The sequence below is a fragment of the Cucurbita pepo genome, chromosome 19, assembly GCF_057944985.1.
Source record: "Cucurbita pepo subsp. pepo isolate OVF chromosome 19, ASM5794498v1, whole genome shotgun sequence".
Classification (NCBI taxonomy): domain Eukaryota; kingdom Viridiplantae; phylum Streptophyta; class Magnoliopsida; order Cucurbitales; family Cucurbitaceae; genus Cucurbita; species Cucurbita pepo.
The window spans coordinates 1,152,459-1,164,851 of NC_141816.1; the positions used below are offsets into that span (position 1 = coordinate 1,152,459).

The 12,393-nt window shown below is 36.8% G+C and overlaps 2 protein-coding genes across 6 annotated transcripts; both read right to left on the reverse strand.

The window, feature by feature from the left end:
- Window positions 1–735: 735 nt before the first annotated feature.
- Window positions 736–9,604, reverse strand: LOC111781862 (uncharacterized). 5 transcript variants are annotated; one of them, XR_015414493.1, is made up of 14 exons: window positions 9,371–9,604; window positions 8,007–8,149; window positions 6,437–6,475; window positions 6,238–6,330; window positions 6,016–6,132; window positions 5,769–5,864; window positions 4,652–4,765; window positions 4,225–4,278; window positions 3,931–3,978; window positions 3,593–3,743; window positions 2,867–3,032; window positions 2,111–2,180; window positions 1,413–1,746; window positions 1,005–1,143 (listed from the first exon to the last, which is right to left on the reverse strand). XR_015414493.1 is itself a non-coding variant. In XM_023662584.2 (13 exons), the coding sequence occupies exons 2-13, from the start codon at window positions 8,091–8,093 to the stop codon at window positions 886–888; spliced, it is 1,293 nt and encodes a 430-aa protein (XP_023518352.1). In that variant the 5' UTR covers window positions 8,094–8,149; window positions 9,371–9,599; the 3' UTR covers window positions 736–885. The 5 variants fall into 5 exon arrangements, 4 of the variants coding, with proteins under 4 accessions (XP_023518352.1, XP_023518353.1, XP_023518354.1 ...); XM_023662584.2 differs by lacking the exon at window positions 1,413–1,746 and having other exon boundaries at window positions 736–1,143; window positions 9,371–9,599; XM_087120170.1 differs by lacking the exon at window positions 1,005–1,143 and having other exon boundaries at window positions 1,150–1,746.
- Window positions 9,605–10,094: 490 nt separating this feature from the next.
- LOC111781015 (transcription factor bHLH100-like) lies at window positions 10,095–12,027 on the reverse strand. Its single transcript, XM_023661410.2, has 3 exons — window positions 11,689–12,027; window positions 10,784–11,146; window positions 10,095–10,189 (listed from the first exon to the last, which is right to left on the reverse strand). Exons 1-3 carry the CDS (start codon window positions 12,016–12,018, stop codon window positions 10,124–10,126), a joined length of 759 nt encoding a protein of 252 aa, XP_023517178.2. The 5' UTR covers window positions 12,019–12,027; the 3' UTR covers window positions 10,095–10,123.
- Between the last annotated feature and the right edge of the window lie 366 nt (window positions 12,028–12,393).

Genomic DNA, 12,393 nt, shown 5'->3' on the forward strand with positions numbered 1-12,393 from the left:
ATTTCCATACTCTTATAAAACATGTTTCGTTCTTCTTCCAAACCGATGTGGGATCTCACACAAAAGTTTGGCCCGGGCCCATTTGGTCGATCTCTTAAGCAGAAGTTTTGATATTTATAATGCAATTCTTGTGGTAGATTTTGTTTGTGTCGTTGAGTCCAACCTTGATCAAGTTAGATTATAAAATGAATCAATTTAGAACAAGATTTCCAAATTTTGCTTCTAAATCTTTGATGTTAACGAGTAATTAAATTACAACTTTTACAACTTTATCTCTGGGTTGATCCAAATTTGCATAAGGAGGTGTTAATTTCTTTGATTCTACGAATTCTTGTTTCATCAAAAGGGGACGAGGACGAGGAATATAAGCTCGTCTCCAACCCTATTTATCTAATATAAAAAATATGTTCCTCACTCTCTCTCCAAGTCCTGATCTAAACAAGGCATCCCATTCCCGGTTAAAGTGAATATCTCTAGTAAAAGAATTAATTTTTTTGTGTTATACAAACTCATTATATAGGATACCTCCACTTACATGTCTCGATCAGAATGACACCCAACCTTATCCATATAATATAATCTCTTTAGGTTATTACTTGAACATGGTCCTTCTATATGTCAACCAAATATTCAAACTTACACTAAAGATAATCCTCGATGATTGATTAAGGGAACGATAAAGTTGTATTACGACAACAAATAAGCTATCAATATCGACGACAATGTACGATAGGATAATTAACAATGCTCTTGCTCCATAATGTTCATTTAGAACTCAAAAATGTTAATCCATCTGTGAAGGAAAAGGACCTCTCCTCATAGTCTAATGAAACAATTATTCAAAACAAATGCATCCACACAAAAATGCAACAATCAATGAAGTTCTTAAACATCATGGCTACTAGAGTTGAGTAACTTGTCTTCTTCGGTCGAGAGAGTACTCATTGAAATATGTACGTTCGGCTTCAAGTTCATCTTGCTCCACTCGTTTTCAACTCGGAAGAATATCCACTGGAAACGTCGAAAGATCTCTAACGCAGTGATCGCGAAGACCGTAAGATAATTGTGGCGAAGATGAGCAGATAACTTATAAGTCCATGTACACCGCAATATCAGATTACTTCCAAGTACCCAGACATAAACCTGAGTATCATTAAATCAATATAATCCAGCTAAATAGATATCATATTTCTGTCAAGAGGGTAATCTATTTGTGGTTTTTTGAATTACAACTCGAAAACTTTATGAATGAAATAGAACTTGGTTATCTAAGGAAATGCATGAAGCATTTTATGAATGAAATTGTAATGGCTCAAGCCCACCGCTAGTAGATATTGTTCTCTTTGAGTTTACCCTTTCAGGCTTCCCCTCAAGGTTTTTAAAACGCATCTATTAGGGAGAGGTTTCCATACCCTTATAAAGAGTGTTTCGTTCTTCTCCCCAACCAATGCGGGATCTCACAATCCACCCCCCTTCGAAGTACAGCGTCCTTGCTGGCACTCGTTCCCTTCTCCAATCGGTGTGGGACTCCCCCAATCCACCCCCCCCCCCCCCCCTTCAGAGTCCAGCGCCCTTGCTAGCACGCCGCCTCGTGTCCACCTCCCTTTGGGACTCAGCCTCCCCTTTGGCACATCGCTCAGTGTCTGGCTCTGATACCATTTGTAATAGCCAAAGCCTACCGCTAGCAGATATTCTCTTCTTTGGGTTTTCCCTTTTGGGCTTCCCCTCAACGTTTTCAAAATGCGTCTGCAAGAGAGAGGTTTCCACACCCTTATAAAGAATATTTTGTTCTCCTCCCCAACCAACGTGGGACCTCACAGAAACTATATTGGTGAAAAAAACCTTGAGGGGAAGTTTAGGGAGGACAATATCAGCTAGCGGTAGGCTCGGGCGGTTACAGAAAAGATGCTTGAAACAGGTTAAGCCAAGTGGCCAACGAGGAAGGTCATTAACAAAGCTCAGCAATAAGAAACTATTCCGTTCCCAAGTTCGGGTTTACGCAGCCCGTAAGTCCCATGTTAAATCAACAAGGATTGAATCTTATTAGAAAACCATGTAGATTATGGCTGGCTTAAGAAAACAATTCAAGTGTTCGAATCAAGAACATTACCCATTTCTGCCCATATAGGAGATGCGATAAGAAGTGCGGTCGGTTGAACTTGAAAATCCGGGTGAAAGTGCTGTCATGAGATATAAACATAAGTAAGCATAACACAGGACCATTACAGCTAAGAATTTCTCCAGACACTTGCACAAGTAAACCGTACAAGCACATACAACCTCATAAAGCATGTTCTCTATAACGACCCTAGATTTCGGCTACCTAAAGTCGCTACCATCATCTTAGCCTAAGATCATATGCAGAATATAACTCTTAAAACATCATCATTTAAATAATAAATTTCAGAATAAACATACTTCATCCTTAAAAACAACGTCATAGTCTTACGTGCTCAAAACATAATTCAGAAATGAAAATAGAAAACGATAATGAAATAAATTCAAAAACATGAAATGCACAACCATCTATTTTAACCTAAGTCTAGGATGCCATGGTTTACTTGAAGTGAAGCCCGAAAGGGAAAGTCCATAGAGGACATTATCGGCTAGCGGTGGACTTGGGCCATTATATTCTCTTTTAACATGGATTATTATAATAACGCCAAGTTCCCCCTTCCGCTCTGTCCCCCTCCCCGACCCACCACCCTCACCCCGAAGTCAGAACGGCATTACAAAACGGCCAAGATTCACCGAAAAGCTATGAAAATGAATACCATATATAAATATTTATTTTCAACCAGGAACCCAACTATAGGAGGGAACAAAAAAACAGAACTGAAAAGAAAACACAGGGTAACTAGCATACCTCAAGTTCCAATCTCGTTTCACATCCCAGTAAAATGAGTATGACGAGTTCATAACACTCGATAGCAGCCACAGAGGTCGATAAACGTTGGTCCATTTATCAGGGAAGACATGGTATTTAAGGGCGGATAGACAAATAACCGGTACTGCAGTCGAGTATTTTAAAGCTGCAATGATAAGCAGATAGAATCACTATGGCATGACAAGCAACAGATTTGAAGCACAAGTACAGAAACAAATTCACGGAAGCTAGTTTGGGATGGTAAGGGGCTCAAGGAAATCAAATTCTTTCTTTCATCTCCCAAGACTGGAGCACCGGAGAGATTATGAAAAAAGAATCTTTTTCGGGCTGAATAAGTTTTACAAATGCATAACTACAGAACGCTTAGTTCGTGAACAGTCGTCATGCGCACAAGCTGGTCTGAACGCTCGTGGATATCAACCAACATAAAAGAGAAGCCCCGAGCATAGATGATTCTAACCGATCAATCCTATGAAAGTGTTTGCTTTCGAAGATCCTCTAATTACGAAAAAAATCGAAGAATTCTTTCAAGGTAAATAGAAACACATAAAGATTCGTGATATGGTTACGGCGTATGGCTTCTCGTTGGGGTCCCTTCACGGGAATTTTCCGTAAATGTCTCTTGCAAAATATACATATTAGAAAAACATAATTAAGACAAACATCGGGTTTTATAGAGACGGAACAATAATCATGAGATCTCACCATTCAAAAGGGTTGCTTTTTCCCCTGTATCCTTGTATTGTCGAAGACATTGGAACAAACGAAAAAGATAAGGCAAAACAAGGACCACAGGGATTGCAACAGAGTGACTTCCACAGACAGAATCAGCTTCAAACCATGCAATGGTGGCAACCTAAATAAGTTCGAACCGACATTATTCACAGACATAATAGCATAATCTCTTAACCCTTTCGTCCACCAGTTTGAAAAACGTAGGAATGCTATCAACATTTTAAAAAGAAAGCTAAAACGTGATCGAAGGAAAAGACGGTTGTAATCCACATAAATAATTAAGGCTAAGACTAAAGAAGAAAACCGACCTGTCTGTGAATCATTCGACACACTGATCTTTCCAAATCAGAAAACACCTGCAGCCAAAATAGCATTATAACACAATGAGATGTTTGTATTAAAAAATGATTCAGGAAACAGTTTCTGATCATGAATTCCCGAGGGCGAATACGTATGTTTGACATTTACACCTTAAGCTATGATTCATGAAAATGGAAAAACACTCATAATCATTTGTATAAAACCGCCCTGTGGTACTACGACTATTATAAGCAGACAACAGATTTTGGAAATTTTTTACTGAAGAACAGCAGGGTACAAACCTTTGACATTGAAGTCAAAATATCAGCTACAAAAAAATCAGCAAATGTAATGGCCTGCATTGGAAAAACATTAACAAATTAACATCCAGCCATAGCAACCTAACTCCAACAATTCATGTATAACAGTCGAAGCCCACCGCTAGTAGATATTGTCCTCTTTGGGCTTTCCCTTTCGGGCTTTAAGGTCGTGGAACTATTTTAGCCAAAAATACATATGAAACTCGACCTTAAAATAAAGAAAGTATATTCATTTCAACGGCACAAACATTTTGAATCGACAAAGAATATTCTATATGCATTTATTTGCATTAAAAAGTTGTGTATTGTCAGCTTTTCCTAACATTGAACATCAACTTCAAGGCTAGAAAAGGAAAAAAAAAAAGTAATCCGTATTTTACACTTTAACAGACTTGACCAGAAAACTTACCTGCAGTGGTACAACTATTCGCCAAAGAGTCCTTAGTAAGAAAAATCGAGATGACAAATAAAATATTTCGAAAGGGAAAACCAAAATTATCACAACAGCGAGATATAAGAGAACCTGCACGAAAAGTAAATAAACTTAATGTCATTTCGTCTACAGATAAGTAACCATAAAAAGATAGCCAGCTCAAATCTACATATCGTAATTGGAATACAATCATCGTCTAACGTGCGCTAATACCTTATTCTATAAAGAAGTATTCTTGAGAGCTAACGTAACGCAAACTTGCGTGCAACAGGCATATTAGTTATGTGATGCACATCTCATAAAAAAAAGAAAAAACTAAAATTTTTCACAGGTTTAGGGTTCTATGAAGCCATATCAAAGCAAGTATCATATCTAAGTAAACATGTTTTCCATGTCTAAGTAAATATGTTTACCATGTCAAAGTGATAAATAAAGCTGTAATTATGTATAACTTTGGCAATCAACAAGCATCATACAACAGAACTTGCAAAAGGCCAATTCTAACGAGTTCAAAACGAAAAATGAACTTCCAAAAAACTAAAATAGGCTAAAGTATAGAACTTTGTACTTTGTTTCAAAAATACTCGTCAACCTTCAAAAGTTTCAGTAGTACCTATAGACTTTCAAAAAACGTTCAAAAGTATCCTTACCGTACAACCTTATTAAAACATTTAAGTCCCAATAGGTCCCTGGGTATTTTCATTATTCTCCTTTCTTCTTGAAACCTATATACCTTGATTGAAAGAGTAATTTTAGAGATTGGGGAATTCAAGGAGAGTAATAAGGTATTGAAGAAGAGAGGAAAAAGGGTAAAACAGGGAAGAGTTAAGTTATATGATTGAAGCATAGGAGAGAGAGAATGGAAGAGGGAGGCGATGTGGTGTAGATAAACAATTTCTATCCATAAACTAACCGTAAAAGAATTTTTTTTAAAAGGGTTAAGGGTAAACTTTTGAAAGTTTATGGTATTCATTATATTTTTGAAAGTTTAAGGGTATTTTTGAAACAAAGTACAAAGTTCACCGACGTTTCCTATAATTTAGCCATAAAAATATTCGTCAAATACTAATAAAAGAAGGGGTATCTATTACACTGGTTGTGATGCAGCTAGTGATACTTCTCCACAAGAGTAAAGATACAGGTAGGCTGTCATGCTAGTTGGGACAACAATAGTCATCCATGTTGCACACTACAAAAGAAATTTAGTCACGATTACAGATGGAGTTAGTAGATACAGTACACAAAGTATAAATAGCAGGTCATAATAGGGAAAAATATACAATAATAGCTTTGAGAACGATTTTGAATGACGAAGAACGTGCATGACTAAGATTTTTTACCTTCCAAATTTCATGGTGAGTAAGATGATTCTGATCGAGTTCAAATATCTTTGCGTAATTAACGTTAGACTGGGAAAAGAACCATAAGTTAATTCCCCACAGCCAAACCATCATAGTCTGCAGTACCAAAACTAAAAAGTCTATTAGTAATCATACAAAAGTAATGATAATAATGGTAAAAAACATATTCAAGAGGCATTTACAGAGGAGAAATTCACTCACCACCAGAAGAAGAGGATTATAATACAAAAATGCCTCGTAGAGAAACAGGTCGCGCACGTCTGCACTCATTCTCATAACAGAATCCCAGCCGATCTGTATTCGAACAAAACCATGGTGAAAAGCAAATCAGATCAACTCATCTGCAACAAACTACTATTCTCAGTTAACCATTAAACCATAATGATCCAATAGAACCAACCTTGCAACAAACTACACCCCAGAAGATGAACAAGAAAACCTGGGCATTAATCGTAATTAGTATTCTAAACAGCAAGGGAAAGAAAATAAATTAAAAGGAACAAAAGAAAATAAAGGAAGGCACATTACTAGGTCAGCATTAAAACTTCTACATGCGAGTCCAAAAAAATAAGAGAAAATATAATTTTGGTCCTTATTGATCTAATGTATTCCTAAGTTTGATAAATGTAGACACTCTGCTAATATTTAATTCCATTTTCAATATTATAGTGCTCGCGGAGGTGGGGTTTAGAACATAACTCTGTAATAGCTCAAGCCGATATTGTCCTCTTTAGGTTTTCCCTTTCAAGCTTCCCCCCACGGTTTATAAAATGCGTCTGCTAGGGAGAGGTTTCCACACCCTTATAAAGAATGATTGGTTCCCCTCTCCAACCAATGTGGGATCTCACAATCCACCCCCCTTCTAGGCCCAGCGTCCTCGTTGACACTCATTCCTCTATCCAATCGATGTGGGATCTCACAATCCACTCCCCTTCGAGGCTCAACGTCCTTGCTGGCACACCGCCCGATGTCTGGCTCTGATACCATTTGTAATAGTCCAAGCCCACCGCTAGCATATATTGACCTCTTTGGGCTTTCCCTTTCGGGTTTCCCCTCAAGGTTTTTAAAACGCGTCTGCTAGGGAGAGGTTTCTACACCCTTATAAATAATATTTGGTTCCCCTCTTCAACCGATGTAAGATCTCACAGTTCACCCCCCCCCTTTGGGACCCAGCGTCCTCACTGCACTCGTTATCCTCTCCAATCGGCGTGGGATCTCACAAACTCTCTTAGAGGAAGTAGAGATTCCTTATTCACAAAACTATACTCTTAAAAAAAAAATTGATCTCATTTTTTAGCAGTCCTTTTATTATGAAGGATTATTATTCATACAAAATAATGTGCCATGTGAGTTTGGAAATCCATGATGTTTCGAACCAAACGATTGATAATTTGCACAATTTTCCCGTCTCCAACAACTTGTTTCTCTCTTCAAAGTGTCTTCATCCTCTCTTACTTCTCTCTTTTCCTTCCTGTCCATTGAACTCTCCTCTCTTCCTCCCTCCAATCTCTTTGAAAAACTCTCTCTTCTTCTAAAATGTTAAATAAAAAAGAATTTATTTCAAAATATATATTTTTCCGCAATCGAAGTCCTGATACTCATAGCTTCTTCCCCAGGGATATTGAGCAGATCCCCGAACAATATATATATTTATGCAATCGAAGTCCTTAGAGAAACATAAATTTCTATCTTTGCCACTACTTTCAAATGAAGCATAGAATAGATTAAGAAGAATGCAAGAAAATATAGGTAACTTTCTAAACATAGACAACTTGGATGTTGAAACCATTACTCAAAACTCAATTTGTTGTTCCTATGGCATCAACGATCATAATGAAGACATGGTGGATACATTTTTTTTTAATATGGCACCTGAAGCTAAGTTCTCTTCAAAAGGAGAAATTCTTAAAAGAACATAACATAAAAAGCTTAATGTGGTACATTTTTTTGTTAGAAAAATAACTTCAAACCTTGGATCTCCATAACAAAATAGGAGATGGAACTATGACTGTAGGATTCATTGTTAACATGGTACTCTTCAAATCATCTGCCTCCATTGAATTCAACAAAGTTTCGTCCACACCATTCCCTGTCTCAGTCCCAGACAAATATTCTGCAAAAAGAATGTGTCATTGATAGATTAGACCCTACGAATGAAATGACGGACAAAAATCATAAAAAACGAACCAAAAGGAACTAGTAAAAGGGCCTTATGATTAACTCCCCACATTATATCCATTACTCTCATGCCCTAACGTGTTGTGCAGTTCCTACACTAAGATCCAATGATGTTAAAAGGGCCTTATGCATATATCCTACCGCGTTTTGGTATGAGTGAAAAAACAAAAACAAACAGAAACGTGACTGAAAGATATAGGGAGGGAGTGAGCCCTTGTCTTTGAAGAGACAGACCTAATGTAACAACCCAAGCCCACCGCTAGCAGATATTGTCCTTTTTGGGCTTTCCCTCAAGGTTTTTAAAACGCATTTGCTAAGAAAAGGTTTCCAGCTACGGAATACTTCGTTTCCCTCTCCAACCGATGTGGGATCTCACAATCCACCCCCTTGGGTGCCCAGCGTCCTCGTTGCACACTTTTTGGTGCTTGGCTCTGATACCATTTGTAACAGCCCAAGTCCACCGTTAGCAGATATTGTCCTTTTAGGCTTTCCCTTCTTGGCTTCCCCTCAAGGTTTTTAAAATGCGTCTACTAGGAAGAGGTTTCCACACCCTTATAAGGAATGTTTCGTTCCCCTCTCCAACCGATGTGGGATCTCACACTTAAGGAAGAGGCTCTGGTTTCATCGGCGGTGAAGTAATTGCAAATTCAGTGTCTGAAGAGGAATGGCCAGAAGATCAAAGAAGGAACTCTAGGATCAGGTGAGAAAGGCCAACGGCAGATCTGTGGACCAAATTATCATCTCTACTACAAGTCTTCTACAGAGATTCAAAATTGAGTTCGAAATCCCACTTTCAAGAACTCAATTCAATCCCAATTTTCCTCCCTACAAATTCCATATAATTTCATAACTTATTATTAAAGAAAAACACCATATCTATCTATATGCGACTAATAAGACAACCAAGCGACAACACAAAACTCATCAGAGGTACTTTCTTCACCAAAATCAACAACATCTAGAGGCAAAATTTACAAATAGCTTCCGATACAACAACACCCAGAACAAAATAATCATAATTAAGCAGCACAGATCGATACCCATCTCCAAAAGTAAAGGAAATTTAAGATGAGGACATAAAAAACACGCCAATGGGAGAGAGATTAACAACAAAAAAACAGAGTAATAGGGTTAGATCAGATCCGAAGAGACTTACAGCGAAAGATTGAATGACAAAATGCGAAGCTGTTTAGAGCCCGATGGATCGCCCCCCACCCAATCTGGCGCGAAGGGTTGGAGGCTAAATAACGATTTTCATATATATGAGATTTGAATAAAGATTAAGCAGAAGAGAAAGCGTGAAATGCAAAGAACAAAACGTCCTCCGTGCAAGTTAAAAACTTCAGCTTGCTTCCGTTTTGAATTTCATTTTTTCACATTTTCTTCCATTCCTAAACAAGGGAAGAATTGTATTTTTGGTTCACAATTTTTTATGACAAAGTATCAAATTAATTTTTTAAAAAAATGTTTAGTGTCACGGTCGTACATTTTCAACTGTGTGGCATGATGATCTTGACCCACTCACAATCGGTCATAAAAGGATCTAATCCCCATATTTATTTTTCGCCCAGCTTTGTGGTTATGTCAGACCCAAGACGAGGTTTGTCTTCGGCCACCGAACATAACTTGTGCGGAATCTAAGGTTGTTTGTCCACACACGCCACCTATGCGTACCATCATAGCTCATTCAATTATGTCATCGGGCTCGTGTGTAGTTCATAATAAAAGGACATTTCAAACATCCATCCATCTAATTTCTATCGAGGCATTGAACCATCCTATGTCGATACTACGGATTCCGTATCAGACAGCGAGTGTCGATACTATATTTTTCATCCATTAAAATTTTTAATATTATTAATATTATAAGTTAATTTTGTGGTGCACATTCATTCACCCTCTCTCTCTCTCATGGGAACATCTCCAATATCTTAATACTCACCATTTCAGTCTCCATTCTACAGCTGCTTTCCATCTGTCACATAAAAATTTCATAGTTACATTAATTTTATATAATCTTTACTTTAATTACATACGCTAAAAAAATTAAAAAAAGTTCGATAATCAGAAAAATTCGATCAATCCAACACAACCCGTAAAAATTGATAGGTTTTAGTTGGATTATGAACTCAAATCAGATTCAAATAAAATAAATATTCAATATATTCAGATGATTACACGAACCTGCTCCGATTTATTTTTAATTTTAAAATATATATTTTTACTTTATATATTATTTTCGAAATCCATGAGTAGCAAAACTTAAATTATATGTTTGATAATAATATTTTAGTTTTATTAAAAATAAATTTTTTGAATAAATGACCTGAATAACTCGAACCAATCAACTCAAAATATTTTAGCTCGGTGGTTAGATTTATTATTTAACAAGAGTTGTTTGGGTTGAAAAAATATTTCAATCCGAACAAGTGAATTGGATCTAAAAAATGTCTCAACCCGATCTAATTTGATTTACGAACACCCTTAGTTCATCTCGTATATTATAAAAGAAATAATTGTAATTAAATAAGCTAAATTAGAATAATAATAATAATAATAATAATATTACCTGTAGATGCAGATTATGGAAAACCTTTCCATCAAATGACTCAAAAGAAGAAGCATTCCAAAGAAGAAGACCATCTTCCTCCAAGCAAACCAAAAGGTCAGACAGGGAATTCCGGTGGCTGCCGTCGATATCGGTGCATATCTGAACCGCCATTTCCCGACGACCGAGTCGACTTGCTGAAATGATTGAGGAGGAGCTTGTAGCTGCACATTTCTTCCTTTTCTCCTCGTCACTATCAACTTCCTGTCCAACCATGGCTGTCATGAGCTCTTCTTTCTTCCTCATCAGCCCCTCCACCTGCTGCTGTAGCTCCGGTATGTAGCTCAATATCCTCGAGATCGTCGCCGGGTTGCTCAATTTCTTCTGAAAAATAAAATACCGTTAAACCAAAATTCAATAAGTTACCGAACCAAGCGCATATATAATTCAATGATCAAGATACTATTTTTTAAAGTCAAGTTAAAAAAAATCTAATAACTCCAAAAACATGAACCCGACCCAACCTGAATTTATTGTTATTTTTAAAAAATACAATATATATATATATATATATATATATATATATATATATATATATATATTTTTTTTTTTTTATTATTTATTCTCCCACCACCTCAAAAATAAGTTTTAAGAATTACAAATCTTAATTAAAAAATATAAAAATAAATTTTATTTTTATTAAAAAATTAAATAAATGAGTTGAACGACCCAAGGGAATTCAACCCAAAAGTTTATGATCATGTTAGATTGGGTTCATAATTTAATAAGGACGGTTTAGTTTGAAAAAATTTACAAGTTAATTCTAAAAGTATTCGAACCTGATTTAACCCAATCTACAGATGCTCTAAGTTTGAATTTACGAAATACTAATAATTGTTAGTCCATACTCTTAAGAGAAGCCATACCATATGATAGGTGGAGGGAAGAAGGGAGCGGAGAGACGAGTAGAGAGAGTTGATCTTCTTACGACGATCACGTTCACTAGCATTATGGCTAAGTTTCTTGGCCACATTTGAGACCTTGGTGCTACCATCTAGCAATGGGGTAGCAGTGGATGGATAGTTGTCGAGCTCGACATGGGGTAGCTGCAATGGAGGTGGAGAGAATTGAACGTGAAATGAATGATCGGAGGGCTCAAAGAGAGAGAAGTGATAGTTGTGTTGGTGATGGAAAGAGATGGGATCATCTAATGGCCATTGATGAGGAGAAAACAAAGGAGAGGAAGCTACCAACATGATGATGATATGAAAGTTGATGCATAAAGTGAAATGGAGATGCCCTTGTCTTTCCCTTTTATAAAAAAATAGATTCTCCACGTGTTCGTAAAATCTATTCGTTATTATTCTATAATCACGACTCGAATTTTGAAGTTTTGAAAACGTGGTCGAGACTAACAAACTGGGCAATGAAAACATGTTGCAATAAAATTTTATTTGATTTAAAATCAATTCACTGGCCGTTTAAACCAATGTAAAAACGTTTACAAATACATATATATTATGTTGTTTACGAAGAAGGGAACGAGTACGAGATACAAAAATGCATGATGGACACAATAGGCGTGTTAGGTCGACACCCTCGTCTCGACCAGTAACATCAGTCACCAAGAA

Coding starts and splice junctions, on each gene's coding strand:
- LOC111781862 (XM_023662584.2), bottom strand. CDS start 8,093: ATGGAGGCAGATGATTTGAAGAGTACCATGTTAACAATGAATCCTACA. Junction 6,133..6,237: donor ATAATCCTCTTCTTCTGGTG/GTGAGTGAATTT, acceptor TTGGTACTGCAG/ACTATGATGGTTTGGCTGTG. Junction 3,033..3,592: donor AAAAGCAACCCTTTTGAATG/GTGAGATCTCAT, acceptor TTATCATTGCAG/CTTTAAAATACTCGACTGCA.
- LOC111781015 (XM_023661410.2), bottom strand. CDS start 12,018: ATGTTGGTAGCTTCCTCTCCTTTGTTTTCTCCTCATCAATGGCCATTA. Junction 11,147..11,688: donor TTCCCTCCACCTATCATATG/GTATGGCTTCTC, acceptor TTTATTTTTCAG/AAGAAATTGAGCAACCCGGC. Junction 10,190..10,783: donor TCCATAATCTGCATCTACAG/GTAATATTATTA, acceptor TTTATGTGACAG/ATGGAAAGCAGCTGTAGAAT.